This window comes from Stegostoma tigrinum, chromosome 14 (assembly GCF_030684315.1).
Source record: "Stegostoma tigrinum isolate sSteTig4 chromosome 14, sSteTig4.hap1, whole genome shotgun sequence".
In the NCBI taxonomy this organism is placed as follows: Eukaryota; Metazoa; Chordata; class Chondrichthyes; order Orectolobiformes; family Stegostomatidae; genus Stegostoma; species Stegostoma tigrinum.
This window is the reverse complement of record NC_081367.1, coordinates 11,473,144-11,488,894: the sequence shown is the minus strand read 5'-3', so window position 1 is coordinate 11,488,894 and position 15,751 is coordinate 11,473,144. Positions and strand designations below refer to the sequence as shown.

The window sequence follows — 15,751 nt, the reverse complement described above, 5'->3', positions numbered from 1 at the left end:
TAAAGACAAATACTTGGTGACACAGTTTAAAAATACGAGGGCCTCCCAGTTTAGTGGGAAACAATGATTTTTTACTCATAGTCGAGAGTCTGCAGAACTGTCTTTCCAAAGACCATTAGAAACATTGTCCTTTGAATATTTTTTAAGGCAGAAGTTGATAGATTCTTTACTAACAGGGAAGGCGAAGGGTATCAGGGTAGGCACTTGGATATGGTTGAGGCCACAGTCAGACAGTCCATGATCTTATTAAATGGCAAAGCAGACTTGAGGGGGTAATAACCTACTTCTCTGCCCATTCATACATTTATGTGTAGGTGAAGTTGTGTTGGCTATCTGGTTGACAGACTTGTTGTTCCTCGTAACTAATGCCTGTCAAGCATGTTTTGGGTGAACTTAATAAGCCATATTTGCGCGGAAGGTCCCCAGCCAGGGATGCAGCTCAGGTTTCCTCCTATAATTATATGCACGTTCACAACAACAATCAGCTTCCATAATTACTGGACTGTACACGACAAACTAAAACTTATAATTGTCAAGCATGAAGTGAATGAGTTGGTGTGGAGCAGGATGAGCAGTTGTTTTAGTGAACTATGTATTTGTCTCAAGTATTTGGCAGGAAAAGACCTTTTGCAATTTCAGACTAAGCTACAATTTGAGTTTATTACAAGGGGCTAACCTATATAGGTGCAAGTTAACAGATGAGCAGCAGCTGAGTGTTAAGCTTCCACTAATACTTTAAATCACTCTTGAAACTCAAAAAAAAAAGGATTGTTGAACCCTCAACTGATATCCAGATAAACCTAACATGGAACCCAGAGTTATGAAGGGTTCTGTTGAATCACAAACATGAAAATTGTGAGAGAACGCTAATTATGCAAACATCTGTTGCAGGCCTTTGTTGGCTTGGCAGCACAGTTCAACTGTAAACCTTTTATAACCAGAAAGTAGTTCAGACTTGTAACAACCGATTAGAATGTGGATTGTGTTGAAACAGCCAGTCACCATTCACTGACTTGGAATTAAAATAGCCACTTGGGTAATGCATTAGCAGGCTATCCAGCCAATTACAACAACCAACATGAGTCTCTGCTTAGACCGGAAACAAGACCCCTATTATGAAAAAAAATCACATACGCTGACATTAACATTAAAATGACATTAACACTTGCTTGAAAATACTGGTTACAAGTATTACCGATGCACTGATTTTTTAAAAAACTTTTATTTGTGCTCCCTAATTCAACAATATTGGCATGATGCATGTACATGAGACTGTCAGTAATATGTTTATATGGTGGCAATGTTTGACGGGCTCTTGCTCTCAAGAAACTCTTGCAGCCGACCAATCGTGTTGTCAGTTATTACCATGTTAATGGATGTAAAATAACGTTGCTGACTCAACTAGTAATTGAGGACACCAGCTTGAGCATTGCAAATTCCAGAAATGACATTAGCAGTAATTGGTGTTGCAATTACCAGTTTGGGTTATAAAGGCTTTTGCAGAGGGTATGATTGTGTGTACAATATTGTCAATGCTGGATGTGTCCAAATGACTGGTTTTTAGATCTGCTCATCTTTTATGTTATTCTGACATTATAAGGAGGAGACATGCTTCAGGTTTCTAAGTGTTGAAAGGACACAATTATCATGAAAAACTAAACAGGGAGAACAAGTCTGTTTCAATTTCACCTGATAATTATGTACTTTCAATATTCGAGCAAAATGAGAACACCGAGAGATGATCTAATAGATTATAAAGGTCAATAGACAACTTTTAAAATGTTTCCACTTGTTGGGAAATCCAAACCTAGGGATCAGAAATTTAAGAGAGTCACTAAAAATTCAATTTGGAATTCAAGGGGAACTGTTTACACAGACAGTAGTTAAAATATGGAATTTTATACCACATGGAGTAGTTAAGTCACTTTGCACGGATGCCTTTAAGGGGAATCATGGTAAATGCATGAGGGAGAAAGGAATAGGTTTTGCCAATATAACTCGATGAAGGAGGCTTTTGTGGAGCGTGAACATGTACAAGAAAAGATTTTCTTCTTGGGATGGTGGGTTTGTGAGATATGCTACTAATGATGTGTTGATTCACAGGTGTTAAAAAGCCGGATGAATGTCTGATCAACAACAGGATTAGATGTTAGAATGGTAAATCTGGATAGATATAATCCGATGTAAACACATGCAGCTGAGCCAATGACAGGCCAAGGGCAGGAATCAGAAGGACTAGTAAGGCAAATTTAGGCCTTACTTAGTTGACCTTTTGGATTGGAAAATAGTTACATAGAAATATCCCTCATCAGATCGAATTACTGAATTGAGTGTACTTCAGTTAGGGGAAGTATTGGCTTTTCCTTTCTCTCAGGATCACAATATTGTTTGTGCATTTATCATTTAATCATAGCTAAGGAAGGGTTAGCTAAAAAGAATATTCCACAGTGAAAATGCATATTAAGTTTATTTTATTTGTAATTGTCTTTATTGTGAATGCTTTTCAGGTTACCTAAGTACAGTAACCTGATACATTTCCAGTATGAAGTGGAACTAAGCCATTTCATGAATTTGATAGCTTTTTTAAAAAAAAACTTGTTGTTCCTTTTTTTCTGACTCAGTCGGAAAGTTACAAGCCTAACTCCGGTGCCTAGACCTTACCTCACCGAGGAGTGCTGCACTGTCCAAGTGAATTTGAAAGGTCTTTTGACACCATTTAAAGATGAATTGAAGAACTTTACTGATATTCACTTAATATTTATCATGTTGGGGCTGAGTTCCAGATGAGGCAGCACAGATTAGAGTTACTGATGGATCAAGTAGAGAATTTAAGAGCAAATGTTTTACATAGAATTGTGGATAATATTAAACATTGCCTGGCAGACAGCATTAAAAGTAAAGACATGATTTAAAGAGTCCTTTTCAGGTCCGCAGTATATCACGAAACACTTTCCATCCAACTATTCTTTTTGAAGCACAGTCACTTTACTGAAGTAGGAAACCCTTCAGCCAATATGATTTCAACAAAATCTCTGAAGTCTTATCTTTATGATGTTGATTAGGGTCTAAATATGGCACTCTCAACGGGAATAATTGCCTTTGAAACATACTGCTATAGGAGCTTTTGCATTAGTTGAAGGAGGCTGATAGCATATTGGTTTAAGGTCACAACTATGTGATGATAGCTCCAACTGTATTGCACGAAAAGTATTAGCCTTTTCTTTGTGTTCAAGCCCTCGGGTGCGATTTGATTCCAGAGCGTAGTGATGCAGAGACCAGAGTGCTACTAACTGTGCTGTCCCTTAACCTTGTTATAGTGAAGAAGAGCCCAACTTTATCGTGCAGAATGAGGGAAGAACAGGTCAGTGAAGTGAGAGGAAGCTCAATATGGTGCACAAATTGAGGGGCGAAGTAATTGTATGAGAGAAAGCATAGCACTCCGCTGCAGCTCGCCAGTGCCTTTATCAAACATGGCAACTGCTGACTCTATCAAACATGGCAGCGTACGGATCCGGCACAGCCCGGCCTTACTGATTGCGCATGTGTAGTTTCATTAGGCCGCGGGAGTGTACGGTACCATCCCTGGCCCCGGCGTGGGAGGCTTTGACCGGCGGGCAGTGAGAGAGATGGCAGCGGCGGCGCACGCCTGGAGGAGAAACATCAGCGAGCAGCTGCGGCACCGGGACCGCCTGCAGCGTCAGGCCTTCGAGGAGCTGATCCAGGCGTGTGAGTGCGAAGCGGCCTCGGCCTGAGAGAAGGGGAAGGGAGCCTGGATGGGGGCCCTGAACCCCGGGAGTATCCACATGGCCTGGGCTTAAACCGACGCCACGGGCGCGCTGCTGTCTGCCTTCATGGATCTGAGCATCCCTGGGAGTCGGTGCAAAGGTTAACCTGAGCCTGCAGGCTTCCACGGGGCCAGCCACTTGTTTGTTTTCAGTGTCCAACCAAATAAAATAGTGTACAAACCGAAAAAGCTGCGGATGCTGTAAATCAGGAACAAGAGTAGAAGTTGCTGGAAAAGCTCAGCACCTGTGTTGGGGAGGGGGCGGTCAGTTAATGTTTCAGGACCGGTGACCCTAAGCTCAGAGACAGACTGCGTCCTTGACCCTTCTAGGGCATCCTCCCCTTTCCAGCATTGTAATGTTTCACCAAATAATACCCCCTCCCACTCCCCCGGCCTGTCCTTTCCTTACTTCGCTCTCTTTCCTGAAAGCCTGGTGTCCAAGAGTATTGAGGACTCCGTTCTTCTTTTTGAGCCGGTTCTCTGCTATTATCATAGTATCGTAATCCTACAATGCAGGCCTCATGCTCGCGTCTCGTAGACAGTCGGTCTGAACCCTTCGTTTAGTTTTTGACGCTGTGGGTCTCTGACTAGTTGGGAAAATGCAGAGCAGTAAATTTGCAATTTAAATTAGACGAGCAAAGCGACATAGTGACAATGAAAGACTTCAGTTATTCCCGTAGACTAGAACGGTGGTAATATAAAACTTTCAAAATCGGTATGTTTCTGCCCAGCGGGAAAGGAGGCTTTGAGGTAACAAGGTGTAGAGCTGGATGAACACAGCAGGCGAGCAGGAAGGCTGACGTTTCAGGCCTAGACCCTTCTTCAGAAATGGGAGAGGGGAAGGGAGTTCTGAAATAAGTTCAGAGAGAGGGGGAGGCAGATAGAGGAGAAGATAGGCGGAGCAGAGACAGACCGGTCAGAGGCAGGGATGGAGCCAGTAAAGTGAGTATAGGTGGGGAGGTAGGACAGACAGGTCAAGGGGGCGGGATGAGGTTAGTAGGTAGGAGTTGGAGGTGCGGCTTGAGGTGGGCGGAGGGGATAGGTGAGAGGAAGGACAGGTGAGGAAGGCTGGGACAAGTGGGCTGGTTTTGGGATGCGGTAGGGTAGGGGAGATTTTGAAGCTTTTGAAGTCCACATTGATACCATTGGGATACAGGGTTCCCAAGGGGAATATGAGTTGATGTTCTGTGACTGCCTTGGCTGCTCCACACTCCCCTCTAGCCCCGCCACACGCAGCACTTTTCCCTGTAACTGCAGGAAGTGCTACATCTGCCCGTCCACCTCACCCCCATCCCAGGTCCCAAGAAGACACTCCATATCAAGCAGATGTTCACCTGCACATCTGATAATGTGGTATACTGCATCCACTGTTCCTGTTGTGGCCTCCTCTACATTGGGGAAACCAAGCGAAAGCTTGGGGACTGCTTTGCCGAACACCTACGCTCGGTTCACCCTAAACAACTGCACCTCGCAGTCGCAAACCGTTTCAATTCCCCCTCCCATTCCACAGGTGACCTGTCCATTCTGGGCCTCCTGCAGTGCCACAACGATGCTACCCGAAGGTTGCAGGAACGGCAACTCATATTCTGCTTGGGAAGCCTGAAGTCCAGCGGTATCAATGTGGACTTCACAAGTTTCAGAATCTCCCCTCGCCCCACTACATCCCCAGACCAGCCCAGCTCGTCCCCGCATCCCTAACCTGTCCTTCCTCCGACCTATCCCCTCCTCCCACCTCAAACCCCACCCCCTCTCCTACCCACTGACCTCATCCCGTCCCCTTAACCTGTCCGTCCTCCCTTGACTGACCTATCTCCTCCCTACCTTTCCACCTACACTCACCTTTACTGGCTCCATCCCAGCCTCTTTGACCTGTCTGTCTCCTCTCCACCTAACTTCTCTATCCATCTTCTATCCGCCTCCCCATCTCTCCTAATTTATTTCAGAACCCCCGCCACCTCCCCCATTACTGAAGAAGGGTCTAGGCCCAAAATGTCAGCCCTCCTGCTTGGCCTGCTGTGTTCATCCAGCTCTACACCTTGTTATTTCAGATTCTCCAGCATCTGTAGTTCCTACTATCTCAGGAAAGGAGGCTTTCCTTGTTTTGGAAAATGAGAAAGTGCATCAGGATTCAGTAGAGGAAAATTTAATGAACAGTGATCGTAATATCGTAAAATTTAAGTTAGTGATGGAAATGGCGAGACACAGTCAAGATTGGAGGAAGGCCAGTTTTTTAGTGTGCTGAGAACAGGTCATGGCCTGAAAATGAAATTCACGCCTGATTTAAGTGTGCCTTTCAAAAGTGAACTTGATAGCACTTGAGAAAATAAGCAGAACTGCAAGAAACAACAGGACATTGGAACAAATTTAAAGGACACTCGAGAGATAAAATGAGCATGAAGGGCAGAATTTTACACCGACTCTGCTGCATTCATTCTGATTTGTTTGTTAATTTGTTCATGGGATGTGGACCTTGCTGGCTAGCTAGCATTTATTTGTTCTTCCTTAATTCTATAACTATTAAAGTGAAAACAAAGAACGATGAGGTAAATTACAAAATAAAAACCAAAAGAACTGTGGATGCCGTAAATCAGGAACACAAACAGAAATTGCTGGAAAATGAACAAACAGGTCTGGCCGCATCTGTGGAGAAAAAATCGGAGTTAACGCTTTGGGTCCGGTGACCCTTCCTCAGAACTGTTCTAAACTAAGGAAGGGTCAATGGACCCAAAACGTTCTGTTTTTTTCTTCTCCGATGTTGTCAGACCTGTTGAGCTTTTCCAGTTTGTGTTCCTGAGGCAAATTACAAAGTTTGCTTAGGTGATATTGAGCATTCATTTTACAGATCCATGGAGTAGAATGAAAGTGTGGTATTAAGTTTGGCAACCTGGGAAGACTGAGTTGGTGTAACATTGTGGTTCTCAAATAGGGGACCGTAGAAAGTTTCCATGGTATCCACAAAATAACATAAAGGCAGGAGGCAGGAATCGAATGCTGCAGTGTTACTTATTATACTCAGAGCAGTAGGAAAGAGCTTCTTAAAAACATTAAGTCTGTTTAAATGCAGCGTATAGAGATGATGTGCGCAACTTAAATGGAGAGGTTGTGATTAGCAATCTGGTATTGGGCCCATTTTCAAAATCTGAGACAATTCTATTCGGAAGTTATGTGGTGAATCTGTTTCAATGGAGTGAAACACCATGGTGAGAAATTTTTGTTTGGAGACAATATTTACAACTTGAGATAAGGAAGCAGCCAAAGGATGTGGAATTAGAACTTCTGTTAGTTTAGGGATTAAGCACTAATGTGGCCTAAAAGCATCTTATTTGCCAAATACCCTCCCTTCCCCACTGTACAGTTTGACTGCTCAGCCCACCAACTTTCACAATCTTGCATATGTTCGCATGTGCTGTGTGAACCTGAGCAGGTTAGTGCTGTTACCCTTACCACTCCAGCTCTGTGTTACACTTGAATAATGTTCACTTTGTCAATCTTGCATTTTCTTTTACTTGCTTTTGCTTTTCTGTTGTCTCTGTTAGGGCCTTCACCTGTGGTATAATACTCTGGGCATCCGATTGTAACAATGTGGAAGATTAACATTGTCTGGCATTGCACCATATCATACAGAATCAGAATCCATACAATGCAGAAGCAGGCCATTTGGCCCGAGTCCAAACCAACTCTCTGAAGAGCATCCCATCCAGATAACCCCCCACCACATTTCAAAAAAATCTTTGTAACCTTGTGTTTGTATGGCCAATCCACCTAACCCGCACATCTTTGGACTGCGGGAAGAAACCAGAGCACCCAGAGGAAACCCACGCAGACACGGAGAATGTGCAAGCTCTGGATGGACAGTTACTTGAGGCTTGATTCGAACCTGTGTCACTAGTGCTGTGAACACTAACCAGAATACTTTACTCATGGGAATGTTCAATATTCTTCCTGAGACTGTGTTCAACTGGCCATTGAAATTTACTAACTTGCACGTGATAAGACAATCTTTGCTAATTTGATTATTTAATTTCCAAAATTGTATCAGATCAAACCCGTAATATAATGTGGAACAATGACTCAGGATTATACTGTTGCTTCAAACCGAAACTGTTAATAGCTTTCTGAGGCAACAGACATACATTTTTGCTTTTGTACAGTAATGTAGCAGCATTGAGTTTAATTCCCACCAGACGCAATAAATCTTTCTCTGCTCTGTCCATTAAAGTAGTATTGTGTGATACTTCTTCCATTAACCAGTACTTTTGATTTTTTTTGACCCTATCCGTTCCCAGAATGTGCAGCACAAATTTTGCAATGTAATATTCTCCACCTTCAAAATCTCTATAAAACTGTCTTCATTACCGTGGTCTCACATCTTCCCTACCTCGCACAGGGACTTGGTCTTACCTTCTAAAGGTGATATACCTTCCTATACTCTACTACACTAAATGCTGCTTTGTATGTGCAAATTCTTGAATATTTCTGACCTTGTGAGCCTTTGATCTATGTTTGAAATTGTTGAGCTTCATGTTGAGTGCTGTAAAAGTTAATGTGGTAAATGCGATGTTGCTCCTCCAGTTGCATTGAGCTTTATTGCAAGACTGCATTTGACCTGCAATGGAAATGTTAGCATGGAGCAAGGTGGTTTGTTGAAAAGGCAAGCAATTGAAAGATCAGAGTCTTTAGTGAGTTTTGAGAAGATTTGGTGTCTTTGCTGATCAGAGTCTTTGCTGTTATCAGTGGTTGTGTTGTACAAAGTGGTCATCCTATCTGTAATTGATCTTGCTACGGTAAAGGAGACCATGTTGTGAGCAGCGAATATTGTAAAATAGTTTGAAAGGGAGTCTGACCTCAGTTGTGGGTAAATTGTTGGAGGTGATTATAAAAGATAGGACTAATGGACATTTAGAGGGGGGTAGAATTGGTTAGGGATAGTCAGCATGGTTTTGTGTGAGGAAAATTGTGTCTGTCAAACTTGTTTGAGTTTTTTTGATGAAGTTACCAAAAAGGTTGATGAGGATAGAGCAGTAAATGTTGTTTACTTGGACTTGAGTAAAGCCTTTGACAAGGTTCTGCATGGTAAACTAATTAATAAAGTTAGATCACATGGGAGTCAGCGTGGGTATGCCAATTGGATACATAATTGGCTTGACAGCAAAAGACGGAATGTGTTGGTGAGGGATTGCTTTTCAGATTGGAGGTCTGTCTCTAGTGTTGTTGCACAGGGATCAGTTCTGGGTCCTGTTGCCATTTGTATAATTGATTTGGATGACAATATAGAAGACGTGGTAAGTAAATTCGTGGATGGCAGCAGAATTGGTGGTGAAGTAGACAGTGAAGAAGGTTTACTAAGATTATGAAGGGATTTTGACCAACTAGGTCAATTAACTCCATCTGCCATTTTACTGCCCAATCTGGATAAATGCAAGGTATTGCATTTTTTTAACAACAAAATAGGGTAAGGCTTATACAGTTAATGGTAGGGCCTTGGGTAGTGTTGGAGCATAGAGGGACCAATGGGTGGAGGTGCATAATTCTTTGAAGTTTGGCACACTTTCGTTGCATAGTCCTTTGAGCTTAGAGGTTGGGAAGTCATGTTGAAGTCGTACAGGATATTGGTGAGGCCTCTTCTAGAATATTGCATCCAGTTCTATTTGCTCAGTTGTAAGTAAGATATTATTAAGCTGGAGAGGGTTCAGAACAGAATTAGCAGGATGATGCTGGGTATGGACAGTTTGGGTTGAAAGGAAAGGCTGAATAGGGTGGGCCTTTTTTCACTGGAGTATAGGATATTGAAAGCAACCTTGTGGAAGTTTATAAAATAATGAAGGGTATAGATAGAGTTAATGGCAGTTGTCTTCCCTGGGATGGGGGATTTCAAGGCAAGGAGGCAAATTTTTAAGGTGAAAGGGGAAAGATGTTAATAAAGACATGGGGGCAAATATTTTACGTGGGGTGATTGATGTGTGAAATGAACCTCCTGAGGAAATGGTGAATGTGGATACAATTACAGTGTTTAAAAGACATTTGGATATGCACATGACTTGGAAAGGCTTGGAGAGACATGGGCCAGGAGTGGTCAGGTGGGACTAGATTAGTTTGGAATTGTAATCGGCATGGACTGGTTGGACCAAAGAGCCCAATGCTGTGTGACTCTAAGAACAAGTAAGCAGCTGGAAGGTATGTTTGGAAGCTTGGATAGTGAGGAGGGAGGAGGTATAAAGGAAAATGTTGCATATTCTGTAATTACGTGAAGGTGCCATAGGCACGTGAGAAAATGTTAGGAGTGGATCAGAGTGTTGTGAAGTGAATGGTCCCTGTGGAATGCTGACATTGGATGAGAGGCAAAGATGGGATCTTGCTGGATGAGGTGGAAGTGATGTAGAATGATCCTCTGAATGTAGAGAATGGCAGTTTGGACAATGAGGGGATACACTAGCGCAGTGTAGCTCTTTCACTCCTCTGGCGTGCTGTCACACAGTAGTCAGCTGTATCTGATCCATTCCCCACCCTTCTGTCCTCACCCCTTCTCCTCCAACACAGAATGATGATAGGGTTCCCCTTTTGCTCACTTTCCACCCCAACAGTCTATGCATTCATTTTGATTGCCATCTTCCCAAGTCTTGTTTGTTTTGTTGCTTTGCTGTCAGTGGAGCTGCCCTGTTCCCCATTATTACCTCCATTTTTGCCACATTTACATATTCACCTTTCTTTTACCTCTATTAACATTCCCTTTGTCTTTTCTTCTGGGCATCTACACCACCAACAACTACTTGCTCCTCCTCTCCCTTTGTCAACAGCATAAAAGTGTCATTTCCCAGTTCCTTTCATTTCTAAAGAAGAATCTTTTGACTCAAAAAAATAACCCTGTTTCTCTCGCCACAGTACTGCTAGAGATGCTGAGTTTGTCCAGCATTTTACTGCTTCTGTGATAACGGGAACTGCAGATGCTGGAGAATCCAAGATAATGAAATGTGAGGCTGGATGAACACAGCAGGCCCAGCAGCATCTCAGGAGCACAAAAGCTGACGTTTCGGGCCTAGACCCTCCTTCAGAAATGGTGGCGGGGAAGAGGGTTCTGACCTACCTACTGACCTCATCCTGCTCCCTTGACCTGTCTGTCCTCCCTGGACTGATCTATCCCCTTCCCACGCCCCCACCTACACTCACCTTTACTGGCTCCATCCCTGCCTCTTTAACTTGTCTGTCTCCTCTCCACGTATCTTCTCCTCTGTCCATCTTCTATCCACCTCCCCCTCTCTCCCTATTTATTTCAGAACCCTCTTCCCCTCCACTATTTCTGAAGAAGGGTCTAGGCCCGAAACATCAGCTTTTGTGCTCCTGAGATGCTGCTGGGCCTGCTGTGTTCATCCAGCCTCACATTTTATTATCTATTATTTTACTGCTTCTGCAATATTTTGCATTTATTTGTGATTTTAAATTGATGAGTTAACATGTACATCAATTCAAAATGATATTCTTGCTGTGTGCATCCACTTGCCCAGTCTGTACCATTTGTAGTTAATGCCCACTGTATTCAGTGTTTCAGTCAGCTATTCCCACACTTTTAGAAGTGTTGAAAAGATTCCTGTTTGCAGTCTGTAAACTTTCTGTTTGAGCTGCATGTGGACAGTAGAAATCTAGTTCATGGTGGGATCATTGAAACTGCTTGAGATGGAAAATTCCTTAATTTTTGGTGAGCCCATGTTATTTAAGCAAGGCTCAAACAAAACTCAATAAAATTCACATTTATGGATCACCTTTCATTGTCAATCTGAACCATTAACTCTGTCTTGCCATTGCCTGACCTCCTGAGTGTTTATTGTTTCTGTTTTTTTTCATTTCAGGATTTTCAGCATGTGCTAGTTTTGATTTTTGTGTGTGTGGGTTTTCACCTATTCAATGTTTGGTCTTCACAGATAATAAGCTCCTGGAGAAGTCTGACCTGCAGACTGTCCTAGCTGAGAGGTTTCAGGGGGAGAAATATGACCTTTACAACCGACAAGACGTTAGGTATGTAGCATGTGTAAGTGCTCACATTTTCTGTTTACTGTCCCTCAAGCCAACTGCCTGGAAACCCCCAACAGATTGTAGTAGCATATAATACTCATTATCATCATCCTCTACCTCTCTTTGCCATGAATCATTCCCTCTGTAGAGTAATAAGATATTCAAAAAATGGAAGCTTGGCTCATCATGCCTGTTTCAGCAGTTCGAAAGAGCTATCTAGTTAGTCTCAGTCCTTTGTTTTTTATCCTGTAACTGCTGAGAGCATGACAAATTGCAGTGGAGACACTGCTACTAAAGACGGTTTGGGAAGAACCCCAGAAAATAAGCTGCTGGAAAATCATGGGTTGAGATGCTGGGTCCAATTGCCACATCCATAGGGATGTTCTCAACTTTTTGTTTCATTTCTTTGTGGCATGGGAGCATTACTGGTCGTGCCAAAGTTTATTGTCCTTCTGAAGGACATCATGAAATTCTGCAGTCCTTATGGAAAAGCATATCAAGGGTGACTGAGTTTAGTCTCAGGAATCTGACCAAGTAATAAGCAGGATGACAGTTGTTTCTGTGCAGGAGGCTCCATGAATTACGTTGCGGAAAATGCATCTATTTCTTGGGACAAAGTTTGGAAGGTTTGTTGAGGGAGCCTTTCTCAGCCGCTGCGGTGCATCCTGCTGATGTTATACAACTGCAGCTGATTGTGCGTAATTCTGTAGAACGTGCAATTCTGTTGCTTTCGCATGTCTCTAAGCCATGGCTTAGTGGGAAGTTGGTCACCTGACAGTCAGAATGTCATGGATTCATGTCCTACACACTGCTGTCTTTCAGATGAGATGTTAAATTCAGGCCCAATCATCTCCGAAATGGATTTGAAAGATTCTGTGATAACGTTTTGAAAGAGAGCTGGAGCATTACTGCTGATGTGGTGTCAATACTCATCTCTCATTACAAAAGCAATTTTTCACCAATTTAAGTTCATATAAAATTTTGCTGCCTCTGTTGTATCCTGAAGCAAACCATCTTCATCCATCAACCATTTGTTTGTTGGTTTTTCATCCATTAGCACCTTAATTCTTAAACCATCTATGACCTTGTTTGTCTTTAACCTTTTCCAGCCCATCAACCTTGAAACAGTTTTCCTTTCATTCAGTTTGACCCCTTGTGTAATTATTTTGCTCCGCTATTTGCAAATGCCTAAGCCTCTCCGTTTTCTCTCCTTTTAAGATTCTTTTCAGAAACTTCCTCTTTGACCAGAGTTTTACTGACCCATCCTAATATCTGTTCCATTAGCTCAGTGTCTGAAACATTCATATGAGGTGCTTTCAGGTTTATCAACCTAAATATTTAAATATAGCTATTAATTGTTGAGATTGTACAGAAAATAGATAACCAATATGTAACTTATCTGCAGCGGTTTGTTATAACTACCACCTGCCCCCATCCATCACAAACTTTACTCTCCATGCTTGAAGGTCTCTAATTGCTTCTTCTGTTTAGTATAGCTGTGCATCCTCATGGGCTTTGCTGTATGACTGTTTGCTAAGTGAGTGTGAATAGATCTAAGGAAGATCGAAGTTCTCTGACAAAATAGTTAAACTTTGGGTGACTCTTGCGGCTGCTCTTCCTTCAGAAGTGTATAGAAATTGACCAGTGTTGTCAATTATTTCAGTGTGATTCTGATAAATTTTGAAGTGTGCTGCTTTATTGGTGAATCGTATATTATTCCATGGATGTCTATTCTCTGTGACTCAGCTGGATTGTGAAATTAGACTGTGTCGTATTGAGCAATTTTGACCAATAGGGAACACTGCACATGGCTATTGTTCCCTGGCCATTGGTGGGAGGAGAAAGAGGCAACATTCCTGATCCTTATTGCTGTATGGTTAATGCATCAGGTGGCAAGGACAGATCAGGTCAGACTGAGATTCCCCACTACGACAGTCCCCTTGATCAAAGACCTTGTTGGCACTTACTGCCTTGGCTTTTAGCTGAATAAAAGCCACTTTACTTGGCTGTCATTGGGAAACAGCCAAACAGCATGCAAGGAACTGGTGTCCCAATAAAAATGGGGCATTTTGGTTGATGGGAAAGAAGTTTGCGACAGTGAGAATTATGCTTTTTTTAAAAATTCTGCACTAAAGTGTTTTCTTGGTGCTCTAGCCCAGGTTCTGATGGTGCACGTAATGAGACAGCACATGAAATTGCCCAGATGCGGATTCACCACCAGGAGGAACTCACGGAACTCCACAAGAAACGAGGAGAGGTGTGTACATATGTGTGGAACAAAAAAGAATTGCCTGTTCTGCTTATTGTCATGGGCTACGTGAGCCTGACTCTGAGTCTGACCCTGCTGCAGCTCCTCTGAATGATGTGTTAAATGATGTTTTTAAGACCTTGTAAAAGTTCCAAATAAATGGTATCAGGATACCCTTCCCTATTTGAATGTTCCTTTGGTTAAACTGCTCTGTGTTAGCAGGAGGCGTACACTGTATTTAAGTATGTATTAATTTTCTTCCTCACCTTTGTTTATGTTCCTTCGTCAGCTTGCCCAAAATGTGATTGAACTCAATAGCCAGTTGCAGCAAAAGGACAAAGAAATCCATGCAAATGAATCAAAGTAAGTGGCATTCAGCAAGGATTTGGAGGTATAGCCCTGACCTTTATCTGATTCTGTCCTGTGTGGTTTGTAAGTACCAGCGTGCCATATAAGCATTGCAAGTGAGACACATGAGCCTGATTTTTGTCATCTAACAGCATCTGTGCGTTACTCAGTAAGGCCTGCTATAAAGTTAGAGATCAGGAGCCAGAAAACTGACTGATTCAGTTATCCTCCTCTGGTTTGGATGTTAAGACCAGTCATGTCTAAGATCAGATAACTTGGCAGAAAGAGATTTGGCCAGTTACAGAATTAACTATTAAAATACTGAAGAAGGTACGAAAGAGCATCTAGTTCTTGGATCTGTTGGCTTTGATATGTCCTGGAATAGTGCAACGAGCATTTTGAAGATACTAGATTTGGATTTTGGAGTTGGCACAGACTATTGAATTAATTAAAGATGATGGGGTGGCTCTTTTGATCAAAAACTTGCTTCTGTGCTTACTGCCTTCTTTAAAACCTTTTGCTTTGTCACGTTGTGAGCTTTGTCTCTGCCCAGCCTATATATATTTTTTAAAGGATGATGGAATATGAGAAGCAAATACAACAACTGAGTAACGATTGCCAGGAGCTGAGAAACAAGCTCCAGGAGCTGGAGCAAGCCAACCAGACTCTGAAGGATGAATATGATGCCCTCCAGATCACCTTCACTGCTCTTGAAGAGAAACTGCGGAAAACCTCTGATGAAAACCGAGAACTAATCTCACGGTGGATGGCTGAGAAAGCACAAGAGGCTAATCGGTTGAATGCAGAAAATGAGAAGGATACTTGGTATGGTTTTGTCAGTTAAAGTTTATGGCTTTGTGTAGATGGTAAATGTTATCTCATTAGTATGAGCCAGTACCAAGAGGTAACACAGGCTTGCATTTTTAATTGATTTGCTCTCTGTTTATGGGCAGTACTCATACTATTGCAATATGGCTCAATGCATCCAAATACAGACCAATTCAGAGCATATTTAAGGGTCAGTTTTATAGCGTGGACTAGTCATTGTTGGCCAGATGAGGTTGAATAACTGGCACCTCTGCTCATGGAATGTCACTGCATTTCTTCTGATAACTTCCATGACTTTTTGGTTTTCTGTGGCCAGCACACAGCTGACCAGATTTTTTGAGTTCACCTGTACATCCCATGACCTGGTTCAATGTGAAAAGCCCTTCTACTGTTATGTTATGGTACAGTGCATACTACAAGAATGAGAAATGGAAGCAGGAATAGGTCTTTCAATTCCTTAACCCTGCTTAGCCAATCGATATGATTATTGCTGATCTGATGCCCTTCATTCATTTCTCCTGCCCTTTCCCCATAACCTT

At 42.4% G+C, this 15,751-nt stretch overlaps 1 protein-coding gene across 4 annotated transcripts in view; it reads left to right on the top strand.

Moving 5' to 3' along the window:
• atg16l1 (ATG16 autophagy related 16-like 1 (S. cerevisiae)) overlaps positions 1-15,751 on the top strand; it is a 61,832-nt gene that overhangs the window by 15,482 nt on the left and 30,599 nt on the right. The window contains exons 1-5 of one of the 4 annotated variants that reach the window (XM_048541683.1): positions 3,549-3,726; positions 11,698-11,791; positions 13,943-14,045; positions 14,326-14,399; positions 14,958-15,209. In XM_048541683.1, coding sequence (XP_048397640.1) covers positions 3,627-3,726; positions 11,698-11,791; positions 13,943-14,045; positions 14,326-14,399; positions 14,958-15,209 — 623 coding nt within the window. In that variant the 5' untranslated portion in view covers positions 3,549-3,626. The other 3 variants (XM_048541686.2, XM_048541690.2, XM_048541687.1) reach the window with 3 other exon arrangements.